Genomic DNA, 26,832 nt, shown 5'->3' on the forward strand with positions numbered 1-26,832 from the left:
TTATTTTTCCACTTAAGAAGTGAAGGCCAGATTTATCACGGGAAAAGAGATTTTATTTAGCATGTTAAATTTGGAGAAGAAACTTGCATACCTTTGAAAGCAGCAGTAGAATATTAGCAGAAAAGACTTTAGAGGTCAATACAGGAAGATATTGACAACTTTACTCATTTGCTTTGGTGAGTGTTCTTTGTGGTTTCCTTTTATTTTTTAATGTATGTGGAAGTTTAGCTCCTTGCAAAAATAACAGTATCTAAATTACCAGAATATGGTGGGCATGTGATAAATATTTGTGGAACAAATGGAATTGTTTTGGATAATATGTAAATTTTATGATTAATAGTAATTAGTCTAAAAATACAAGATTTCTATATTAGTAATAATTGATTATTTAAATTTTGACTCTTATAAATGAGTTTACTGGGAGACATTTTCACTAAAATTGTCTTTAAAAATAATCTGTTTTTGCAGGTGGTTGTACCCAGAAGCCCTTTCCAGGCCAAGGGACTTCTTTTATCATGCATAGAGGATAAAAATCCTTGTATATTTTTTGAACCTAAAATACTTTACAGGGCAGCAGGTAAAAGTTTTTTTTATTTTATATTTATAAACATCTTTATGCATTTTTTGGGCATAGTTCAAAATTAAAATTTTTCTCTAATAAGCTTGATTTGTATTTTCATTTTGGAAAAAGATCTGATTTCTTCTATACTTAGTTTGTCCTCATCTATATATTTTAAGTTAACTTTAGGGGAAATCCTGTAGTTATTTAAATCTTAATTTTGGAAACAAAGAAGCAATATGAAGTGGTAGCAAGAATGTAGGGATTATGTTTGGCTACACAGTAGATGTTAAGTGGATGTGAGTTGAATAAAAAGGTGAATGAACTCATTGTACTAAATAATAAATGCCCTTTTAGCCAAAGTGTGTTTATAGGTCTTCATCTAAATTGGGATTCCTTTGAGAGTGAAATTGTTGCTCAGTCAGTCATGTCCGACTCTTTGTGACCCCATGGACTGCAGCATACCAGGCTTCCCTGTCCTCTACCATCTCCTGGAGCTTGCTCAAACTCATGTCCATTGAGTTGGTGATGCCATCCAGCCATCTCATCCTCTGATGTCCCCTTCTTCTCCTGCCTTCAGTCTTTCCCAGCATCAAAGTCAATTCTTCACATCAGGTGGCCAAAGTATTGGAGCTTCAGTTTTAGCCTCAGTCCTTCAAAATGAATATTCAGTGTTGATTTCCATTAGGATTGGCTGGTTTGGTCTCCTTGCTGTCCAAGGGACTTCTAAAGAGTCTTCTCTAGCACCACAGTTCAAAAGAGAGTGAAGGGGCCACTGTTAAGCTGTGACATAAGGTCTACACTGGGATGGGCGTCTGAGGCAGATGAAGTGTTTGGTCACCCTCCTTCTAGCTCATCATCTAGAATCGTCATTCTGTAAACACTCATCCATGATAGCTACTTTTTCAGCCATAAAGGACATTTAATCATCAAACTGTTTATTCTGCCTAAAGTGTATCTTTATTTTGAATTTGAGAAACAATTGCTTTGGCAAATCACTCTTTTCCATGAATAGTTAAACTGAGAAACATTTTGTTTTACGGTGATGTGAATTATGTACATTTCAATACATGTGTAAAGATATTAAGTGTTCAGTTGTATAGATTTGACAGTCTTATGTGTCTACATAACCACTCTGTAAAATAAGACTGAAAAATTTTCATGGCTCCAGGAAGCTCCCTCCTGCCTTCTCTCTGCCAATCCCTTCTCCTCACTTTCTAATTGCCTTTAGCACAGATTAGCTGCACACAGTTTTGGGGTTCATCTAAACAAATCAGCGCTGTATATATTCTTTTGTGTTTGCCTTCTTTAGCTCAGCAGGATAGTTTTGAGATTCATTCATAATGTTACTTGTATCAGGGGTTTATTCCTTATTACTGAGTAGCATTTCCACCGTATGAATATTTCACAGTTTATCCTTTGATGACGAACAAATGATCATCATTGTTTTTAGTTTTTGTCTATTTTGTACAAGGCTGCTCTGGACATCCTTGCATAAGCGTTTTTGTGAACATGTTGTTTCTTTCTGTTTTAGAGGTGGTGGTGGGGAAATAAACATCTAGGAATAGAATTGGTGTGTCACAGAGTAGATGTAGGTTGAATATTCTAAGACTCTACTGAAGAGTTTTTCAGAGTGCTTTTGCCATTTTACATTTCCCTTGGAAATTTGTCAGATTTTCAGTTGCTCTTAAGCATACTTTAAATTGAATCTATATACTTTTAAGAGCTCTACTATTATCTATCCCATTATGGAATGAAAAGTGACTAACAAAACAATTTATAATCTTAGGTGAAGAGGAGAACATCAGTGTCATACAGAGTAGCTGTCTGATTTCTACTTACTTTGAATACTCTATGAGTATTGTATTTGTCAGGTCAACCAATTCAAGCTAATCAATTAATACAGGGTTTTTTTTTTTCAGTATTTAATAATAGAGACTGAGTAAGAAACATTTGGAAAATATTCACTTTGTTACGGATTTTGAAATTGGGATTGGTGAGAAAAATGTTTAATGTTATAGGATTCGAGCTAAGAGAATGAGCTTGAGGAATTTGTTTTAGGTTTGGTGCTGGGAGCGATTATGAAAGAGCCAGATGAGGATTGGGGCTCGAAAGTTTTTCCGCAGTTTCCCTGTGATTGATTCTGTGCCATTTCAGGGGCTCGTTTCTGTTGCTGTGTTGTGGTTTGGTTTTTCTGGCCTCTGCCCGTGACTTGCAGGGCCTCAGTTCCTTGATGAGGAGTTGAACCTGAACCCTTGGCAGTGATAGTGCTGAGACCTAACCACTGGACTGCCAGGGAACTCCTTCAGGGTCTCTTAACTGAAGCTTTTCTTGATCCCAATTATGTGTGTTAGTCCCTCAGTCAGGGCCAACTCTTTGTGACCCCATGGACTTTAGCCCATGGGCTAAAATAATGTGGTTTGACTTGTCTGCTTCTAGGGATTTATTTCAGAGTACACTTATAAAATTCTGAGAAAATGATACATTGGTACAAATGGTTCATCACAGCACCATTTATAAGAACAAGGACTGGAAACAACCTGTTTGCCCATACTAGGCGACTTGGGGTTGGTTGCGTAAATTAAACTGGCTCCGTTTGATGGATTATACTTCACATCTCTGTATACTCTCTGTCAGTCAGGGTCTGGTCAGGCCTCACAAGAGTCCCACGGATAAAGTCCCTAAAAGAAGATAGAGTCTCTTTGAGGAGGAACAAGAATAGACAGACAGCCCCTTTGAGACTTCAGATATTAGAATATCATATAGCGAATACAAAAAAAGTAGGTTTTCTATTTTAAAAAGACACCTGAAAATAGAAGTAGTAGACAAGCAAATTTGAATGCCTAGAATGTCTAGAAAAGGGAAATAAAAGATGAAAGAAAAGAAAATGCCCTCTGATTTAACCAGAAATTACAAACAGATAAAGGAAAAATTAGTAAACTAAAAGATAAGGTAAAAAAAATAAAATTACCAGAAGATTGTCTAGAGAAGCAAAGAGAAGGAGAATAGGAAAGATATTGAGTATGAAGGGAGAATGAGGAGGTCTGAATATGTCTAAAGAAGAGAGTTGAGTAAGATTCCTAATAAAGTTCGTTAATAGAATTTTGCTGACAAAGAAATTCCCTGTCATCTTTTTGCTGCTCTATACGATCGGAACTAGATGGATACAATAGGAAATATTTCAGGGGCGCCTCAGCTATTACTTATTTTGCCCTCCAGCAGTTATTTCCCCAAATATGGAGTCATGTTTTCTGTATGATTCTTGAAGCATTTAAAAGATACTAAGTCAGGAGTTCCTTAGGAAGCTAAAGTATTAAGCATCTAAAAAAAAATGCAACCTGCCAACTCAAAGATGTGTTTTCCCTTAATGGAGAATTTTTATCTATATATCACTGAATCCTATTCAGAAATGGTTCAGTTATAGAGCGTAACAGTTATCCAGGGCTTTAGCTTGTATGCACAGCTGTCTCCCAGTAGGTAATTTTTCGGCGTCTATTGGTCCTTTATTTTCCTGCGGGACATCTTCCCATGGGCACTGCTCCTAGTCTGCTGCATTTGGTTCTGGAGGAGCTGAACTCCATCATCTCAGGGAACGGGTATGTGGCTCCAGCCCAGCTATTCTCACTTTTCTGGGACTTTCTGTATGGAGATGAAGCTGCACTTTCTGTGGGCAGTTTGCCTGGGGTGATGTGGGACTGCAGCCATGTCACTTGGTAAATGATGGTCTCTAGTAGAAGACTGTGAGGTCAAACAAACGTGTTCACTGTGGGTGGAAAGAAATAGGAACCCAAAGTGAAAATCTGCGCCATTCCTATTCTTTAGGTTAGCCCCTAAACTTCTCTGAGCTCCTTATTTCTTTTCTAAAAAAATTATTTGTATTTATTTATTTATTGGCTGTGCTGCATGGCATGTGGAATATTAGTTCCCTGATCAGGGATTGAACCTTTACCCCCTGCAATGAAAGCACAGAGTCTTAACCACTGGACCACCAGGGAAGTCCTTAATTTGACTAATGAATTTCCCCTAGGTCCTTCAATTTAATCTCACTGTAAGTCAAATCGCCTTTATGTTTCAGTCTTCCATGTAAACTTTGCTGATAAAAATAGGTAACCTTGACTCATCTAACCTGATAGAGAAAAGATATTCTCTCTTAAAATGAAAACATCCCCAGTTGGATTAGCAAAATAAGCTGTGGCCTTTCACAGCTTGATGTAAATGCTACTTTTGTCCTCAGGCTAAAGCAGGATGCTCATCTGTTTATAATAGTACTTATTACTTCATAAGGTTGAGATAATCCGTGTGCACTGTTTATGTACTTTACAAATACTTATATGCTAGACACAATGCAGTATTATGTAGGCCAGTTGTTAATCCTCAAAATAACCTTGCAAGAAATTGTTGCTATTGCTACTTTATCCGTGAGGAACCTGAGGATGAAACAACTGCCCAAATCCACACAAAAAAGGATTCAAATCCAGACAGTCCATCTCTCAAGTCGAGTACTGGGTGTCTATTCACAGATGGTTCTATTTAATTGCCTCAAAAGCTCTGCCAGGTGGTATTATCCAGAAACGGAAGTTGAGAGAGTTTAAGAAACTTGCTCACAGAGGAATGAGTGATAGAGTTAGGTTTTAAACCAAGATGTTCTGACCCCAGAGGTGGCTTTTTGTCGAAAAGCTTACCCTAGTTTACATCCCATTTAAACACTATTGAGTAGAGGGCATCATTGAAACAGTTTGCTTTGGTGTCCTAGTTTCATGCCAAGAAATATGCTATTGAAAAAAAAATTTCCTACAGAATTAAAATGATTCACTTTTTAATTGAATGGAAGTATATGCTCTCAATAGCCATTCATAAGGCTGTGAATCCTTCCTCCAGTGTATGGGCCAAGGTTTGACTGTATACGGACTGCGTTAACTTCTCCACTGGCATAGGATTAATTTGCTTCTTTGAAAGTTATAAAAATTACATGACACAGTCCGTTGTAGTCACAGGTGCTCTGTGCTGTCATTAAGGGACTTGGTCTCAGGTTCCGAACTAGAGGCAAAGGCAGCTGAGAAACGCAGGTTTCCTGCATTTCAGGGAGAAGGGTAGAACTGTGTGCCTGTCACAGCTCCTCTGAAACTCTTTGATCCCTCATTTTTGGACCTAGTCCCCAAACACTGGTCTATATTCAAATATCTGTGCTGCGGTGACTCTCCTGTATGTCTGGTCCACAACATTTAGCAAGGATTTCTTGCAGTTCAGCCACTAACTTTTTATAGTACCAAGATGAAAAAGAGGTCGGTCATCCATTCTTTAGACAGCAATTTTCTTGAATTTTATTTCTACTTATTTAGAATATACAATAGATATAAAACTTGTACCTTCTCAATCTGGAAGGAAAAAGGAAATAGTCCTTGGGAACACATATTCTGATTATGACATTTAAACTTTTAGAAAATGGCAGAGGGACATTTGGAAGAGGTAGATAAGAGCCATTCAGACAGTGCAAAAAATGTACAAAATAGGTTCAGTTCAAAAAGAAAATGGGTCAGTGACATTATCACATGTAAGCATCTTGTGGAGAAGCTGTTCTTGTATGTCTTTTGAACTTTTTGGTTTTATTTAATTGAATAATTCAGGACGTCAGTGATACTGAAGGAAATATGACTTTCATCTCTGATTCTTCCTAGTGTGGAGAAGTGAGACTAAACGCTTTTGCTACCTTATTTTTTGAAATCACGCTACCCTTTCAGACAAAAATAGATCATAATGACAGCGAGGATTTTCTTTTCTTCTCTTTTAAGCAAATACACAGATCATATATGAATTCACACATTCTGAAGAGAAGAAAATTGTTTTAAGTAGTTTTTGAATGATAAGAGACTTAAAAATATTTCTGCCAAATACCAGTGTACGCAAAAAAGAATTTGTATTTTTTGTTATAAATTTGTTTTCATTGGCATCATTAAGCGCATTATTTTTGTGTGGACTAGAACGTTTAATACTAAGCATGCTGGCTGATAAGAATTAAGTTCCATCCAGTAATGAGAGAAAATTCATTTGTTGGATGTTAGTTTTTAAATTAAAATGATGCAGAGGATTTAAAAAAACAAATAATGTTACCAAAAATAGTAGTTCCTTACTTCAGCCTTTAGCAAATTCATGCTTCTTTCCCCACAGGCAATCGTTTCTAGTAGTTTCTTGTAACATTTTAGATCATCATATTCGTATTAATAAATAACATGCTTACACAGCTTTTTAAAATTTTAAGCATTATTATTTAACTTTCTACATCATGAGAAATGCTGGGCTGGAAGAAGCACAAGCTGGAATCAAGATTGCTGGGAGAAATATCAGTCACCTCAGATATGCAGATGACACCACCCTTATGGCAGAAAGTGAAGAGGAACTAAAAAGCCTCTTGATGAAAGTGAAAGTGGAGAGTCAAAAAGTTGATTTTAAACTCAACATTCAGAAAACGAAGATCATGGCATCTGGTCCCATCACTTCATGGGAAATAGATGGGAAACAGTGGAAACAGTGTCTGACTTTATTTTTGGGGGGCTCCAAAATCACTGCAGATGGTGACTGCAGCCATGAAATTAAAAGACGCTTACTCTTTGGAAGAAAAGTTATGACCAACCTAGACAGCATATTCAAAAGCAGAGACATTACTTTGCCAACAAAGGTCCGTCTAGTCAAGACTGTGGTTTTTCCAGTGGTCATGTATGGATGTGAGAGTTGGACTGTGAAGAAAGCTGAGTGCCAAAGAATTGATGCTTTTGAACTGTGGTGTTGGAGAAGACTCTTGAGAGTCCCTTGGACTGCAAGGAGATCCAACCAGTCCATTCTGAAGGAGATCAGCCCTGGGATTTCTTTGGAAGGAATGATGCTGAAGCTGAAAGTCTAGTACTTTGGCCACCTCATGCGAAGAGGTGATTCATTGGAAAAGATTCTGATGCTGGGAGGGACTGCCGGCAGGAGGAGAAGGGGACGACAAAGGATGACTGGATGGCATCACTGACTCGATGGACGTGAGTCTGAGTGAACTCCGGGAGTTGGTGATGGACAGGGAGGCCTGGCGTGCTGTGATTCATGGGGTCACAAAGAGTCGGACACGACTGAGCGACTGAACTGAACTGAACTAGAATTTAGCCCATCACTTCATGGAAAATAGATGGAGAAAGTGGAAGCAGTGATAGATTTTATTTTCTTGGGCTCCAAAATCACTATGGATGGTGATTGCAGCAATGAAATTTAAAGATGCTTGTTTCTTGGAAGGAAAGCTGTGACAAACCTAGACAGCATATTAAAAACCAGAAACATCACTTTGCCAACAAAAGTCTGTATAATCAAAGGTAAAGTTTTTCCAGCACTCAGGTATGGACGTGAGAATTGGACCATAAAGAAGGCTAAGTGCCGAAGAATTGATTTTTTTCATATTACAGTGCTGGAGAAGACTTGAGCCCCTTGGACTTCAAGGAGATCAAACCAGTCAATCCTAAAGGAAATCAACCCTGAATATTCATTGGAAGGCCTGTTACTGAAGCTTCAATAGTTTCGCCACCTGATGCGAAGAGCTGACTCATTGTAAAAGACCCTAATCTTTCTATCTGAGAAAGATTGCAGGCAAAAGAAGAAGTGGGCAACAGAGGATGAGATGATTAGAGAGCATCACTGACTCAGTGAATATGAGCAAACTCCGGGAGATAGGGGAGAGCAGAGGAGCCTGGTGTGCTGCAGACCCTGAGGTCACAAAGAGTTGGACATGACTTAGTGACTGAACAGCAGCAACAACGAAGAATTTAGCCACCTTCTTTCCTCCAGCTCCATGCCATTCCTCCTCTTCAGAATAGCCAAACTTTTAAAAATATCCCTATAGAATTACAGTGGAAGGTGAAGTCAAGTGGGCCTTAGAAAGCATCACTACAAACAAAGCTAGTGGAGGTGATGGAATTCCAGTTGAGCTGTTTCAAATCCTGAAAGATGATGCTGTGAAAGTGCTGCACTCAATATGCCCAGCAAATTTGGAAAACTCAGCAGTGGCCACAGGACTGGAAAAGTTCAGTTTTCATTCCAATGCCAAAGAATGCTCAAACTACCGCACAATTGCACTCATCTCACACGCTAGTAAAGTAATGCTCAAAATTCTCCAAGCCAGGATTCAGCAATGTGTGAACCGTGAACTTCCTGATGTTCAAGCTGATTTTAGGAAAGGCAGAGGAACCAGAGATCAAATTGCCAACATCCGCTGGATCATTGAAAAAGCAAGAGAGTTCCAAAAAACCATCTATTTCTGCTTTATTGACTTTGCCAAAGCCTTTGACTGTGTGGATCACAAGAAACTGTGGAAAATTCTGAAAGAGATGGGAATACCAGACCACCTGACATGCCCGTTAAGAAACCTATATGCAAGTCAGGAAGCAACAGTTAGAACTGGACATGGAACAACAGACTGGTTCCAAATAGGAAAAGGAGTACGTCAAGGCTGTATATTGTCACCCTGCTTATTTAACTTCTATGCAGAGTACATCATGAGAAATGCTGGGCTGGAAGAAGCACAAGCTGGAATCAAGATTGCTGGGAGAAATATCAATCACCTCAGATATGCAGATGACACCACCCTTATGGCAGAAAGTGAAGAGGAACTAAAAAGCCTCTTGATGAAAGTGAAAGAGGAGAGTGAAAACATTGGCTTAAAGCTCAACATTCAGAAAATGAAGATCATGGCATCTGGTCCCATCACTTCATGGGAAATAGATGGGGAAACAATGGAAACAGTGTCAGACTTTATTTTTTTGGGCTCCAAAATCACTGCGGATGGTGGTCGCAGCCATGAAATTAAAAGACGCTTACTCCTTGGAAGAAAAGTTATGACCAACCTAGGTAGCATATTCAAAAGCAGAAACATTACTTTGCCAACAAAGGACCGTCTAGTCAAGGCTATGGTTTTTCCTGTGGTCATGTATGGATGTGAGAGTTGGACTGTGAAGAAGGCTGAGCGCTGAAGAATTGATACTTTTGAACTGTGGTGTTGGAGAAGACTCTTGAGAGTCCCTTGGACTGCAAGGAGATCCAACCAGTCCATTCTGAAGGAGATCAGCCCTGGGATTTCTTTGGAAGGAATGATGCTGAAGCTGAAAGTCCAATACTTTGGCCACCTCATGAGAAGAGTTGATTCATTGGAAAAGACTCTGATGCTGGGAGGGATTGCGGGCAGGAGGAGAAGGGGACGACAAAGGATGACTAGATGGCATCACTGACTCGTGGACGTGAGTCTAAGTGAACTCCGGGAGTTGGTGATGGATAGGGAGGCCTGGCGTGCTGCGATTCATGGGGTCGCAGGGTCAGACACGACTGAGCGTCTGACCTGAGCTGAACTGAATTTTTTAGTGTATAATTATAGTGCATAATTTTTGGTCAGGTCATTATTCAGTGTTTACCTTGCTATGACTATATTGGTATGATTCACAACTGAGCCAGAAAACTGTATGGTTTTATTTCCTCTTTGGTACACAACACTTTGTTTTCTCTGAAATGTTTTTTTCTCTTCTGTTTTCATTTGCTTGATTTCTCATGTTTCTATGACTAATATAATTCCTACTATCCTCAACCTAATCTTGTTTTTTAATTATATTCAGACACATTAGGTGGTCAGTCTGGTTCTTCTTTTTCCCATAGGCAACTCTCTTTTTTGGGGCCATCGATTAATATAGTTAAGATTGTAGATTTTTGAACCATACTGCCTGAGTTTGAAGTACTTACTCCACTGCTGACCAGTTAGGTGACTTTTGGCAAGCTGTTTAACCTCTGTGTTTTAGCTGTCTCAGCTATACAATGAGGATAATGACAGTACCTATCTCATCAAGTTGATTTAAAGATGAATAGATTTGAAGATACCAACATAATGAAAGTTCTTAGTCAGTGCTGCTTGTAGTTGATGTGACTCCCAAGGATAACTCAGTTCTATCATTAGTCTTCAATATGTGATTGAAAAAAGTCTATTTTTATATCAGCTATTTTATCTATACATATGAGGGCAGTGATAAAATTTGCTCAATGCAACTTGAAAGTCCAACAAAGTTCAATTACTCCATCTGATCTACTTTAGTTTTCTCTTTTTTTCCAATTAAAAAAAATATGCCTATTGAAAATAACATGTTTTAATATTTCAGTGCAGACAACATTATAGTTTTGAGTTAGCAATGCCTCACATTGTTTTCTTAAAAGGATTAGTTTTTTCTCATTATAAAAGTACCTCATGGTCTACTGGCAAGCTTTGATGTTTAACAAACCATTTAGGAGCCCAAATCAACTTTCTGTACCGCTTGTGTACAGGCCAGCAATGTAGGCTGAACTCACCTGAACAGGTCAGGTTTTAGGTGGGCTCTCTAATAGGTCTGTCATCAGTTGCAAGTCAAGTGTGGGTTGAATTTGCTGATGTTGGTTGGGCTGTCTCATGTACCTAGAGCTGCGGTTGGTGCGTCTTGGTTTACCTGTCTCATTTTCCAGCAAGCTAGCTCAGACTTGTTCACATGCTGGAAGCAACTGTCACAGAGAGCAAGCAGAAGCATGCGAGGCTTTTGAGTGCTAGGCTAGGAACTGGCATACCATCTCCTCCGCTAGAGTGTGTTGGCCAAAGCAAGCCACAAGGCCGGCCCCAAGTTCAGGAGAGGGGCAAAGAGATTTCTACATCTCCATGGGAACAAGTGCAAAGTCACATAGCACAGGGTGTGGACAGACGTTAAAGGATGATGACTATTTTTTAATCTCTTGTATGTTTGTTGAAGCTTCTGAAAAGTACAAGAGCCATCATAAAAGCAGCTCGTAAATCCATCCCCTGACCGCTGTTGGTTTCTGTTGTGCATACTGCTAGACTTTTATCTATAACGTTAGACATTTTATGACTGTCAGTATATTTGTTTTCATTTATTTGATTACAAGTGACTTTTTACTTTTCATGTTTTTAGTTTCATATTTGTTTATTTTGTATGAATTGTTCACATAGACTTCAGTCTTAACCTTGTGAAGTAGCATTTATTGTAAAGTTAAGACGAGAAGGAAATGCAGTGAATAGACCATTATTCCATTTTGTGTGAAAAGGCCTTGAGCTAGTATTGAAAAGCAAGAAGAATCAGAAGGTTTACAACTTGAACTACAAAATTACCTTGAATTTGTTTATATATATTCTGTGATTGAGCTGGTAAGATGAAATATTCATGGACTGGGGCCCACTAGAATTTTCCTAATACTCTTTATACTGTTCATTCACTTGTTGGGCTAATTTTGAACATTAAACAGATGTCTATTTTTGATCATTGGCTTAATCCAACTGGATGCGTTCTCAATGCCTGAGCTTACACTATATATATAAGATCATACTATAAACATTGTTCGGTACTTTGCAAATCTGTTCCCATACATTTACACTTATATGAATATGTGTTATACAGAACACACATATACAAATAGTAAGAATAAATGTGTTATGTGTAACTATTCTATAATTTGCCTTTCTTCTCAGTTTATTTTGGATACATTTTTAGTGTCAGTTCACAAATATTTAGCTGATTTTTAGCTTATAAAGTTTCTTGGAATATACTGTAATTTATTTTTCCTCCTATTATGGAGCTTTGAATTTTCTGTAAATTCTGCCCATTCTAAACAGTGCTAAACTAAATATTCCTGCTTATATATATTTAGGCATATGGAAGGAGAAAATTATAAGCCTGTTTTTTTGTAGTATAAACTTTTTAATCTATATTTCTTAATTTTATTCTTGTTTTCTGTAAGCTTCTTACATTCTTTGATTAAGCCCTGAGTAATAAATAATTGATGAAGGTGAACACTGCAAATCTCCAAATGGCAACTAATGAAAAATTGGAAGGATCAGGTATTACTGACACAGATACTGTGGGGAGACAAAACTCAATATATTACTATTTATAACCTGAACTAAAAATTGAAAGCTGGAAATGCTTGCAAGACATTTAACTTGGAAATACTAAGAGTAAAATGCTTGCATTTTTATTTTCCTGTATATCAGAATTTAGCCTGTTCTTGTATTTTTAAACTTTCTCTTTCTGTGTTCTGTTATAAAAAGTGTCTTTTTAGTCTGTTTATTAGAAATTCATCTTGTAACAAGTAGATCTCAATAGTTTAATGTTACCTTCTGGGAAATGTCACCATTTTATCTATATGGGCTATACCCATGGGCTGGTTGTCATTGAGAGCAGCATCTATTCTGTTATTTGGAAATACATATTTGTTTCCAAAAATATATTATTTGGAAAATATATAGTTTCTAAGGTTTTTTTTTTTTTAAAGTTGGCAAAAATATTAGAACTTTTTTCATGTGTTCTTTGCAGCTTGCCTGTAATGATTCTTCTTCTCCAAGAATGTGGTTGTTTCTGTTTATTAAAACTTTTTATGTTCATGAATAAATTCTGTAGGTATTTCCATTATGTTTGGCACGCTTTATTGTTAGGGTTATTAGTAGGTGTTTCATTTTGTTGTTGTTGCTGTTATGGGTAGGATATTTTTTCCAGTATGTATTTCTAATTGGTTATTATTGGTATATGGAAAAGCTGTTGATTTTGTTTATTATGTTAATATTGCATTTGGAGACCTTACTTGATTCTCTAATAATATTTCAGATAATAATAATGTTAGTAATATTAATTATCTTAGATGTTCTAGGTAGAAGGTCTTATTCTCCATAGCTAATGATAATTTTACCTCTTTTTTCCTCCAATAGTTGATGAGATGGTTCTTTTTTCTTTATTAGAACTGTCTCATCCTTTTAAAAAATTTTATTGAAGTATATTTGATATATGATATTATATAAGTTACAGGTATGCAATATACTGATTCACAGTCTTCTAAGTTTATACTCCACTTAAAGTTATAAAGTATGGGCTATATTACCTGCGTTGTACATTATATCCTTGTAGCTGGTTTTATACATAATACTTTGCTCTTCTTAAATGTTTCATTCTTTCTTAACTTTGAACCTAATTGGTACTCCATCTCTTATTTTTAACTTAGAGGACCCTACCTCCCACTTCTCTTTATCAAGACAGGAAATATAAAAATTCCAATTTGAACCTCACTTTTTAGATAATATAAAAATTCCAATTTGAACCTCACTTTTTAGATACAGTTTTCAATGACATAGTTACCAACATTATATATACCTTTCAATTTTTTTTTCCTTTCTGAATTGTTCTAGTGAATAAATGCACAAAGTGTCTGAGTGAGGTGAAAAATTTGTGTGCAGTGTTCCAAATGATCTCTTTGCTGACCTCTGTGTTACAGTAGTACTTGCTTGGGTGGCATCAGTGTGTGTTTTCTGTTGTTTTTTAGCTTACAGAATACTGAGGGCAAATATAATAACTAATAGGACAGAAACATTGCTATATATTGTCACAATATTATTAATAATATTACTGTCAAAACAGAACTGTTAACTAACATATAGGGATGTTTTGAACTGATGTGTTCATAGCTGATCTAGAAAAATTCAAATTTGGAGTAAAAGACACACAAAAAACACTTTTTCATTTTTCATTCTCAATATATACAAGTGTGTGTTGTGCAAAAGTTGAAACTGTGAATCGGGGTCTGCCCATGCCAGTAGGTTAGAACGGTAGAAAGCACTGAACACGTAAGTCCATTAAGGTTATTTAGGAATTCTCATACATACTTACTTTTCACAGATAGAAATAAAGCTGTCAGGTTTGTAAAAATTACCATTGGGAACTTTTTCTCAATTTAAAGCATTTATTGATTTTGTCTTTACTCTTTTAGCATCTTCCAGTGTTGTCTTTGAATTTATGGACTCTACCTAATTTATCTTTATCTCAAGCACTGAGTATGTCTTGGGTGTGAAATAATTATTAAATCAATGATATCTGTCTTCCTTAAATCACTGAACTACATATCATAGTTTCTGTATATGTATGCCCAGCATTCTTAGTTATTCGATAGTTTTAATCCATGATTTGATATGAAGGAACTTATATAAAAGAAAAATACAGAATTCTAACAGAGGAGTGACATAGAGCTATGCAGAGAGGTAGGTACTGAGTTGATATGAATGTAGACATTTTAAAGGATTGATTTATGGGATAAAAAGCCTACTTAGTGTATAAATTTGAGAAAATAGACAACCAACAAGGACCTTCTGTATAGCATAGGGAACTATACTCAGTATTTTGTAATAACATATAAGGGATGAAATATATATATATATATTTACTATATAATATGTAAAATGGAATCGTAGTGCTATATAGCTGAAACTAGCATGATATTATAAATCAACTATACTTCTGTCAGTCAGTTGCTAAACATCAAAGAGCGTAAAAGCCCCACCTATTTTCTGGTCTCTTTAAACATTCACTTGTTTATTACTTTGGCTGCTCTGAGCCTTCGCTGCCCCATGGGCCTTTCCCTAGTTGCGGCTGGCGGGGCTACTCCAGTTGCGGCGCGCAGGCTTCTCACTGCCGCGCTTCTCTTGTTGCGTCGCGTGGGCCCTAGGCCGCGTGGGCTCAGGAGCTGCGGCACACGGGCTCAGTGGTTGCAGGTCTCGGTCTCTAGAGCATAGGTTCAGTGGTTGTGGTGCACGGGCTTACTTGTTCCGTGGCATGTGGAATAATTCCAGACCAGGTATGGAACCCATGTCTCCTGCATTGGCAGGTGGGTGCTTTATCACCAAGCCACCAGGGAAGCCCCTATTCTAGAATTTCTTAATGGATTCATTTAAAAAGTGCTGCATCACTGATGGGCTTGCTGACGCAGAAAGGGGTATTCTGTAGAGAACGGGCACGCTAATGATTATTAGTCAAAAAGTGAGTGGGAAGAATTAGATTCTGAAAGTAGAGTCTGACAGATGGCTTATTTTGCTTGTATTTTGTTATGTAATATATAAAGGTGATCTGTAATATTCACATCAGATTAAGTCAAAAGATTTTTTCTTTGAATAAGAAATAAGAATTTAAAATATTGTATGTTTAACTCACTGTTCAACTACATTTAACTGTTAGTTTAATTTTCTTTCTTAGAGGTTCATAATATAATGGTGATTTTGCAATTGACTGTGAAAATGAAAATGTTTTTTCTATGTCCACATAATTCTTTTTGTTAGGTGATTTTTGTTTTTTCCCGATTTTAAACTCGACATGCTGATGGAGAATGGCTTTAAAATAGTGCCTCCCCTCCAATTCAGCATTGCATTATTTTCTTTATTATTTTGCCACTTTTTCTTGTAAGAATCTATATGAATGAATTTCATTCAAATGTAGCTCCTTACTATAGCAAATGTATAGGAAACTAGTTACTAAAGGAATTCTAGTGTCTTAAATATGAAAAATGGACAGTTGCTACTCAAATGGTTGATGGGTGAACTTATATGAGGTTATTCAATGCTGTGCCATACAATACATGAGGAAAAAACCCTGAAGAGTCATTGCAAAGATTGAACAAGGTATGTTACGAGTCTGGTTGAATTTTGGCATATATGCTAAATACACTGATGCACACTGTGGAATAATATCTGTCTCATAAAAGCTTTTCTGTTAAATTACATGAGACAGGAAAATGTAATGAGGCTAACTTTGAAATTGTGTCAAGGAATACGATGGTTGTTTTTATCACATCTTTGTTTTTGTGATATATTTTTTGCAAATTATTTTGAGAGGAAATCTTATTTGTCTCATTGCCCCAAAGTACTAGAAATGTGGGGTTTTTAAGATAACTAATTATCAAAGAAAAAGAATTAGCATACATTTGAGTTTCAATAGACCCAGGACTTTTTTGTTTCAAGTTAGTCCAGCTATTCAGTTAAAAATAATGGGTAAATTAAAAAGCAAATTTCAGTGGTAAGTGACATGACCTCCTGAAACAGTAACACTTGTAAAATAGTTGAAATCTTAAAATCATATCTGTAAAAGTTAGTGTGAGAAGTTTCCTGGCTATATGTAAGATATTTGCTGATTCTAGCTTGATGTTGTATTTATATTTAGACAGTTTGATGGGTTATTGGTCTTTATTTAGCACTTAAGAGTCTCTAGCTAAAAGTTGATGGGCGTGCACGCAAAGATACTAAATTTATGTCTTTCCACCTTCTTGTCTTTAGATAGTCAGAACTCACTTCAATTCATCCAGATAGATTAGGAGTTCACAAATGCAACACCAAATGTGACCCGACTTCTTTTATAGTTGGATAGGTTTATCGATATCCTCATTTTCTCTATTTATACCAGCATTTCCAAACACAGAGCTTATTTCACAAGATCAGTCTACAGTGCCTCTATCATGGCTCTCATGAGCTCAGTTTCCCATAGTTGGTTTTCAAGGACATTTCTAATTTGCTGTACCTGCCCATCATATCATATGTTAATTTCCTCAAATATGTGTAAGGCTTGCTAAGGTGGGTCAGCTCCTTTTAAAAAACTTAACATTAAAAATTTAATTAAATGTTTCAGTTTTAGTAATTAAAAAATTCATTTCATTTGAATTTTCAAATGTAAATTTCATAAATATTTAATTAAATGTTTCAATTAAAACTTCAAATAGAAAGGTTTCAGAAATTGTGCAGAGGATTCCTATATATCCCTTTCTCAGCTTCCCTGGTTATTAACGTTGTGTGTAACCACAGCGGTAATGATCAAACCCAGGAAATTAGCAATGCTATAACACTGTTAACTCTGCTACACACCTAACTCAAATTTCATCAACAGATCCACCCTGTTGTGTATTTATTTACCACTGGCTGTGCTGTGCCCTGTGCAGGGTCTTAGTTCTCTGACCGGGGATTGAACCTGTGCCCTCTGCAGTGGAAGCACCAAGTGTTAGCCACCGGACTGCCAGAGAAGTCCCCACTTACACTCTTCTATGGATCAGGAACTGATCTAGAAGCGCCACTTATTGTTACTTTTCCATAGTCTCCTTTTTTGGGGGACAGATTTTTTTTTTTTTTTTTGTCTGTTGTGGTCTCTGCGTTTAGTTTGCTTTCTTGTAGAATGTCTTTTTTCATGATTAAATTCAGGTTATGCCTGTTTTTGGTCAAGAATCCATATGAGTGATGCTGTACCCTCTTAGCGCATCCTGTAAGATGATGCATGGCCTTCCTTGTGTACTCATTTTATCGTTTCTGTTAGTCGTGTATGGTACTACGCTGCTTAGAATGCCAGCTTTTTGCCTTTGTGCATCTATCTATTTTTCAGGACCTACTTTTCCTTGTGGTTTCCTCTGTTTGCTCCAGTTCATCTGATTTCTCACTTTTCTACTTTCCTCATTGCCTTAAGGCAGAGCTCATCACGTGGCTGTGACCTTTAACCAGTATGTCCCCCAGGATGCATCTCTTGGTTACTCCCTTGTGGTAGTGAGGCTTATTATTACTGTCAACTGAAAAGATGACAACTTGAAGAGTTGTGAGTTAAGTTTTCAGTTCAGTTCAGTTCAGTCGCTCAGTCGTGTCCGACTCTTTGCGACCCCATGAATTGCAGCACGCCAGGCCTCCCTGTCCACCACCAACTTTATTTGGGGCAAAATGAGGACTGCATCCCGGGAAGCAGCATCTCAGATAGCTCTGAGAGACTGCTTCAAAGCAGCAGTGGGGGAAAGTCAATATGTAAGGTTCTGGTGAGGGGGGTGCAAATGCCATGAAGCGCTCATTTTACGAAAGGCTTTTTGTGAGTCATGAGGAGCTGATGTCACCATAAAGGGATTACTGCTTCTCTAGATAGGAGATGCAAGGATTGAGGTCATAAAATCTGTTCCTAAGAGCATCCAACTATCTAAAGACCTGTCCTACCAGATTCCCTGGAGCACAGAGTGCATCACTCCACTCTGAACTCCCTCAGGGGTTGAGGGGCAACAGCTATAGCAACATGGGGTTCTGTCTCCATAGAGGCAGATGGCAAGCGCCTTTGTTGTTCAGCCGTTGGCAATGCTCTCGGTAAGTGCCAATTTGTAGTTGACATTACCCATTTTGTGCTGTCCACACATGTTCCCAATGATAACATGGTTTCAGTAATATCAAAGTGTAGCACCTAATAATTTTATTTGTGGAAAGTTAATTTTATTTTCTAATTAGATAGTAGCATTTAATATTAGGGGCTTCCCCTGTGGCTCAGTGGTAAAGAATCTGCCTGCAATGCAGGAGCCTCAGGGGCTGTGGGTTTGATCCCTGGGTTGGGAAGATTCCCTGGAGGAGGGCATACCAACCCACTCCAGTATTCTTGCCTGGAGAATCCCATGGACAAAGGAGCCTGGCAGGCTACAGTTTATAGGATTGCGAAGAGTCAGACACGACTGAAGCAACTTAGCATGCACACACTTATTAATATTATAACAAATATATTGACAAATATAGACAAATATGATAGACCAATATTATGATAGTATATTGACTTTCTAATTTAAACTATTAATCTTTAGATCTTCAGTAATTTGAGGGGCAGAGGACGGGGAGATTGCGTACAACAGTATTTGATTGGTAGAATAAACTGCATTTAGTTTTCTTTTTCATGTATTCTTATCTGTAACATCAGTGTTAAAAGTATTTGTTAGTGTAGAAGTGAAAATCACCAAGAAATATGACCATCATTAATACCCTCAAATTTAAAAGGAGTATTCAAGAAAGTAACAATGTAATATAGAGATTAAGTTATGATTACAGATCAGTTTTGTATAGCAAATGGTAATGGAAATAAGAATAGTGTTCTTGGAGTGAAAACTTTATAGTCTTAATGACTGTACCATTGAATTATTTTAAACTGTAAACCTGTTTTCTTCCTAAGGACTGAAAGAACATCTATAGCAATTAACTTAATGTGTCTTCATTCTGCTTCTGTGATGTGGCAGGTAGACACAGGCTGCTTTTCATGGTTTCCAGGTGAGAGCCTGGGGCACAGAAGTAATAGGATGCTTTGTCAGAGATTGGCGGATTAGATGCAGACACAGGGCTGGGAATGGGCTCTTAGGTGGGTGCGTGTCCTCCCCTATCAGACTGTAAATCCTGGCAAATGAGAGAGGCTTCCTCAGGTATGGAGACTTTGAATCTGCTGATAGTAATCAAGCAGAGTGAAGTAATTCAGAAATACACTTTCTTTTTAAAAACAATGTTTAATGTTTTATCACAGCATCATGTATAATGCAATATGATAAAGCCCCACTGAGCTTGACATCTGTGGGGAAACGAGCATTACTGTAGATTAGTGCCAGGGCAGAGAAATGACCCTATTATCTCTGTAACGGTAATACTATGCCTCCCAGGGAAACTTGCATCATTAAGAGTGAGCTGTTATTCTCTTGCTGATTCTCCACAGGTTGTTAATATATTAAATCAGAAAGCATTAGAAAGTTTTTCAAGGAGCTTGGGAATATAACTCAAAAGTTTCACTGTTCAGCTTGACCTGAAACGTCAAGTATATGTGTGTTTACGCATGTACACACAAGTCTGGACATAAACGCTTAGACACATCTCACGGCTCCATTTCTTTGTACACACCTCTTTGTACATGAGAAACCTCCTTTATTTTCTCTTAAGTACTTCTTTATCTCTAAGATCTTTGCTTTTTCAGTTTCATGATCTAGCATCTTGCATGATGTCTGCCTCTGTTGGGTACAGAGTGACTGTTAAAGAAATAAGCATATATTTATATTCTATATCACATAATATATCTGTAATTTATACACTCTTCCATATTTAAAAAATATGGTCTTTAAGAAGACCTGTAAGCATTCTCTTCTCTCCCTGTTCTATGTCAGCCAACTTAGCATAGTCTAAAGTCTTAGCACGCAACCGCTTGAGTCCTTCAAGAATACATCTGACATCTGTCCCTAAATTAGAAAAAAATTGGGAGGAAGGAAGGAAGAGAATGGGAAATTACAAGGGGCAAGTGTAAGCTAATTCATGCCATGAGCCCATCAGTGTGCATGTAATTTAATGTGTGTATTTGCAGTTACAAAGGGAGCATGTCTCTGGAACTTACAGTATACATTTAAAAATCCATCTTGTCTGATTTTTGAGCAAAAAATTGCATCTTTTATTTGGTCTTGGAAAGCTCTGTCTGTCTTTAAAGTCACACATTTTTGTCAGTCTCTGGTGCTGAAGGGTTTCTCTGTGGGATGCTCATTTGTGCCAAGATTAGAATGTGATCAGCATGTGGTGAAATGGAGGGGCTCAGTGAGTCCCACTGCTGTGAAAACAGTGATCTGTATTGTGACTGCATAGGGGTCCTTCAGCTCCTGAAGTTTCACACTCTAACTCCTCTTGCCTGCTCTCTTTCATAAAGAGATTTCATAAATCCATGGTATAGGAATGATGGTTGGAAATAATAATCTTTTTGTGAAATAAGTATCTTTTTAAGGTAATAAAACAAAAAAATACCTGTGAATTACAGCTTGCTTTCTTAGATGACCTGTTTGCCAAGTTTAAATCAATGAACATATTAAAATTGTATTCTTCTTGTCGAAATATAGTTGATTACAATATTATATTAGTTTTAGGTGTACAACATAGTGATTCAGTAGTTTTATAGTTCATACTTCATTTAAAATTATGACAACATAATGGCTATAATTCCCTGTGCTGTGCAGTGTACCTTGCTGCTTATCCGTTTTGTGCACAGTAGTTTTATCCCTTAATCCCTTACCTCTCTCTTGCCCTTCTTCCCTCTCCCTGTTGGTAGCCACAAGTTGTCTATGAGTCTGTTTCTATTTTGTTATACACCTTTGTTTGTTTTATTGCACATATAAGTGATAAAATTCAGTATTTGTTTTTCTCCCTTTGACTTATTGCACTAAGTATAATAGTTTCTGGGTCCCTGTATGTTGCTAGAAGTGGCAGAGTTTCATTCTTTTTCATTGCCGTGTAATATTCCATTGTATTTGTAGTAGTTGTTCAGTCACTAAGTCATGTCCGACTCATCATCTTTATCCATTCATCTGTTGATGGATATTTCAGTTGCTTCCATAAATTGACTATTGTAATTAATGCTGCTATGAACATTGGGGTACTTGTATCTTTTCAAAGCAATGCTTTCATTTTCTTCAGATATATATGTATACCCAGGAATGGAGTTGCTGGATCACATGGTGGTTCTAGTTTTAGTTTTTTGAGGAACCTCTGTACTGTTTTCCACAGTGCCTGCACCAGATTACATCCCTATCAACAGTGTACAAGGGCTCACTATTTCCACATCCTCACCGCATTTGTTATTTGTAGACTTTTATTTAAAATTTACTTAATTGAATGAAAGTTTCTTTAAATTCTATAGGGCTTTACAATTATCAGAATTTTTATGCACATGATTTTGTGCAGTCCCATAAAAACCCTTTTTCCCCTCTACTGCTGTATTTCCCCTCCCTCTTCCCTCTCCCTATGGATAGCCACTAGTTTATTCTCTATATCTGTGAGTCTGCTGCTTTTTTAAATTCACTAGTCTCTTGTATTTTTTAGGTTCCACTTAGAAGTGATAATCATATAGTATTTGCCTTTCGCTATCTGACATTTCATTTAGTACAATACCCTACAAGTCCATCCATGTTGCTGAAAATGGCAAAATTTCATTCTTTTTTTATGCCTGGTTAGTATTCTGTTATATGTAGTGTGTGTATATTATATATATATGTATCTCACAGCTTTTTAATCCATTCATCTGTTTATGGGTACTTAGATTGCTTCCATATCTTGGCAATTGTAAATAATGCTCCTGTGAACATTGGGATGCATGTATCTCTTTGAATTAGTGTGTTTATTTGTTTGTCTGGATATATACACAGGAGTGAAATTGCTGGATCATGTGATAGTTCTATTTTTAGTCTTTTGCGAAACCTCCGTAACTGTTCCCCAGTGGCTGTAGCAGTTGACATTCCTACCATCACTGTACAAGGGTTCCCTTTTCTCCACCTCTTCACCGGTGTTTGTTATTTGTGTGCTTTTTGATGATAGTCGTTTCAACAGGTGTGAGGTGATATCTTCTTGTGGTTTGATCTGCGTTTCTCTGATGATTAGCGATGATGAGCATCTTCCCCCCTCCCCCTACCATTTTTTGGCCATGCCTCATGGCATGTGGGATATTAGTTCCCCAATGCTGAACCCGTGTCTGTCTTAACCGCTGGACCACCAGCAGAGTCCCCAGTGAGCATCTTCTCATATGCCTGTTGCCCACCTGTATATTTCCTTTGGAAAAAATGTCTGTTCAGGTCTTCTACCCGTTTTTCAGGATCATTTCTTTGCTTTTTTGGTTATTGAGTTTATGAGTTGTTTATATATTTTAGATTTTGGTCATATCATTTGTAAATATTTTCTCCCATTCAGTAAATTGTCTTCATTTTGTCACTGGCTTCCTCTGCTGTGCAAAAGCTTTTAATTTTAATTAGGTTTCACCTGTTTATTTTTGCTTCCATTTCTTTTGCCTGAGGAGACAGAGCCAAGAAAATACTCTTCTGATTTATGTCAAAGAGTGTTTGGCCAGTGTTCTCTCCTGGAAGTTTTATGATTTCTGGTCTTACATTTAGGCCTTTTGTGTGTGTGTGTGTGTGTTTAGCGGAATTTTATTAAAATATGAAAAGGGACAAAGAAAGCTTATGACATAGACATCAGAAGGGAGATGGAGAGTGCCCCCCTCACTAGTCTAAGCAAGGGAGTTATATACTTTTTAAACTAATTATTACAACAAATCAAAAGAATGTCTCAAGGTTGAAAAAGATTTATCAGATGCACTCCCACAATTTACATTTTAAGGTAACAGGATTAGAACTTAGCAATAGAAAGATCTTACCAGACCCACTCCCATAATATACATTTTAAGACAGCAGGACTAGTCAGAAGGTTTTCAGGAGGAGAAACTGTCCTCAACCAGGATACACTGTTGTTACATAATCCTTAGTACAGAGTTTAAACAGAGTTGTTTAACTCAGGGCTTAAAGAAAAAACATTTTATGTGACTAAGACTAAGGAATGTAAAGAAAAAAAAAAGACATTTGTCCTTTCCTCCTCCATGAGAATTTCAGGCCCCTATCTCTTCCTTGAGAGCCCCAGATCCGTCTCCCCTCCTTGGGGACCCTGGACTTCTTATCAACCTGCCTAGGAACTGACTCTCTCATTCCCTGCTTTTCTTTTAGAAGAATATGGCTGCCAAGGGAAAAGGGGCGTCACTCTCTTTCTGTAACTACTTCCCGCTCTCCAGGGGCAGAGGCCTTAAATTGTTGAGGCAGCATATTCTCCCGACCCTCATATTGAGGGTCTCTGATCCAGGGGCACCAAGTTATAACTGGAGGAGGTTGTGGCTCTTGTAGGAGCCTGGACAACCATTTGTAACTTAGAAGCTTTCAGGCCATTAGAAACAAATCCAGTTTTACAGTCATAGATGTAAGGCAAAATAGTCATTAAACCAAGCTAAAACATAATCAAAATTAAAAGTTACATTATGTCCATGGTTACATCAGTCCATCTTAGGATTGTTAGATGTCATCAGATCAAGAAGAGGGGTCACATATGATTGTTGTTGATGAAGGTATTCGCAGAGCTGAAGAAGGTCCTTTTTTTGAAGCAGAGAAACCCACCATGGGAAGCCTGCAGTTGATGAGAAGGGGGAGTGCTCCAGAGATCCAGCAATTAGACTGATTGTGGAGGCTGGGTCGGGAGTCACCTCCCAGAGTTCTCGTAATGTCTGTTGAAAAGCTGAAAGCTGAATCACATAGTTAATTTTAAGGCTTTAGGATCTATGATAATATCTGTGTGCAAAAATGGTCTGCCGCTGAGACAGTCCCTTCTTAGGAACAGTTTGAGCCCTCATTAAAGCTATGGGTAAAACTTTAAACCAACTATCTTGTGTTTCCTGAATTAGCTTACACAGATGCCTCTTAAAAATGTCATTAGCCTTTTCATTGTGACAATAGTCTATCAGTTCAGTTCAGTTCAGTCACTCAGTCGTGTCCGACTCCTTGCGACCCCATGAATCACAGCACGCCAGGCCTCCCTGTCCATCACCAACTCCTGGAGTTCACTCAGACCCATGTCCATCGAGTCAGTGATGCCATCCAGCCATCTCATCCTCTGTTGTCCCTTTCTCCTCCTGCCCCCAGTCCCTCCCAGCATCAGAGTCTTTTCCAATGAGTCAACTCCTCGCATGAGGTGGCCAAAGTACTGGAGCTTCAGCTTCAGCATCATTCCTTCCAAAGAAATCCCAGGGTTGATCTCCTTCAGAATGGATTGGTTGGATCTCCTTGCAGTCCAAGGGACTCTCAAGAGTCTTCTCCAACACCACAGTTCAAAAGCATCAATTCTTCAGCGCTCAGCCTTCTTATTGTCTGAAATTCCTGAATGAGCTAAACATCACTTTAAGACAACTGAGAGGATTTTTATTTCCAGAAATCCTCTCAGTTGTCTTTAAGTGATGTTTGGCTCATTTAGGAATTTCAGACAATAAAATCCTCTCAGTTGTCTTTAAGTGATGTTTGGCTCATTTAGGAATTTCAGACAATAAAATCCTCTCAGTTGTCTTTAAGTGATGTTTGGCTCGTTTAGGAATTTCAGACAATAAAGTATAAGGATTAGGCACCACGGGGTGTAAAAGACCTGCAGCCTCATTTATTATTTGTGAATCTTGAACTGCTTCTGCTGCTGAGTCGCTTCAGTCGTGTCCGACTCTGCGCGACCCCATAGATGGCAGCCCACCAGGCTTCCCCGTCCCTGGGATTCTCCAGGCAAGCACACTGGAGTAGGTTGCCATTTCCTTCTCCATGTATGAAAGTGAAAAGTGAAAGTGAAGTTGCTCAGTTGTGTCCGACTCTTAGCGACCCCATTTACTGCAGCCTACCAGGCTCCTCCATCCATGGGATTTGCCAGGCAAGAGTATTGGAGTGGGGTGCCATTGCCTTCTCCGGAATCTTGAACTAGTCTCCATTTATCATTTGATTTCTTTTTCACCCAAAATAGGAGTGCTGCATGGACTATTACAGGGAATTAATAGTCCCTGTTCCTTTAAATTTTCCATGATGGGTTTTAACCCTTCCTTAACCTTGGACTTCAGTGGGTACTGCTTTTGACGTGGAAATAAGTGTGGATCTTTGAGCTTGACAACTACAGGAATAGCATTTTGTGCTCGACACACAGTTTTTCATCAGCCCACACTTTAGGATTTACATTTTGTTCAATTAATGGAGAGAAAGAGCAGGCTCCATTTTAACGAAAACAAAGGGCTGGACCTTGTTCAGTATATCCCTCCCCAGAAGGGGTAAGGGAGACTCTGGCATGATCAGAAACTCGTGAGAAAACTGCACAGAGCCCCAGCTGCAGCTTAAAGGATGGCTGAAATAATAGTGTTTCGCTCATCCTGACAGTCCCGTTACAGTAGTGGATCAGGAGGAAAGTGGACCAGGGGCTTCAGAAAGCAGAGAAAGTTGCCCTGGTGTCCAAAAGAAAATCCACTGATTGGCCCCCCACAGTTAGTAATACCCAGGGTTCCTCAGTTGCAATTAGGATGGGAGCTTGTGTGGGGGCCCCTAGGCACCTTCAGTCCTGATTGCCTTGAGAGTCCAATCGCTGAGGCCTACCCTTCAGAGGGCAGTCTCTTCTCCAGTATGGTCCTTTGCAGACCGGACATGGAGTCAGGTTCGGCTTAGATGCCTGCGGGCAATCCCACTTGAGGTGCCCCCTCCTATCCACAGTAATGTGAAGTCCATCCCTTTTTATCCTGGGTCTCTCTGGGCATTTTCCCTCAGGCTGTTTCAGAGCTGGTCTAACAGCCATTCTGGGGCTTCAGTCTTTTGCCTGGTTTGTTTTTTTCACCTTCCCTCCTCATATTTACTATAATAGATTGAGCCAGTTGGAACAGATGATCTAAAGACTGATTTGTTCCATATGCCTGTTTTAGTAGCTTGCAGTGGATATCTGGAGCCGACTGAGTGAGAATCTATCTTTTAAGATTATTTCTCTCTTTGAATTTTTGGAATTAATTTCAGTAAACTTGAGGAGAGCCTCCTGTAGTCTATCTAGGAATTTACCAGGAATTTCCTTCCCTCCCTGTTCTGTGTCAGCCAACTTAGCATAGTCTAAAGTCTTAGCACTCAATCGCTTGAGTCCTTCAAGAATACATCTGACAAAGTGGCTCTGTTATGGGAATTTCTTGGCTCCCAGTAAGAAGGAGGGCTGTTTCTTGTTCCCTCTTTCCCCTTGTCTCATGGTCAAGCCATTCATCTCCAAAAGTAGTAGCTTCTCCCAAAACTCTAAGGTTTTGAGGGGTCAGTGTCTATTCCAAGACATACATGACATC

The 26,832-nt window shown here is 38.2% G+C and overlaps 1 protein-coding gene across 1 annotated transcript in view; it reads left to right on the forward strand.

Annotated features, from left to right (window-relative positions):
• The window catches only part of BCKDHB (branched chain keto acid dehydrogenase E1 subunit beta), a 269,312-nt gene that overhangs the window by 61,900 nt on the left and 180,580 nt on the right, over positions 1-26,832 (forward strand). Inside the window, exon 6 of the mRNA XM_027972306.2 lies at positions 469-577. Within this exon, the coding sequence (XP_027828107.2) occupies positions 469-577 (109 nt within the window). The remainder of the gene's footprint in view (positions 1-468; positions 578-26,832) is intronic.

The sequence above is a fragment of the Ovis aries genome, chromosome 8, assembly GCF_016772045.2.
Source record: "Ovis aries strain OAR_USU_Benz2616 breed Rambouillet chromosome 8, ARS-UI_Ramb_v3.0, whole genome shotgun sequence".
NCBI classification, from domain to species: Eukaryota; Metazoa; Chordata; class Mammalia; order Artiodactyla; family Bovidae; genus Ovis; species Ovis aries.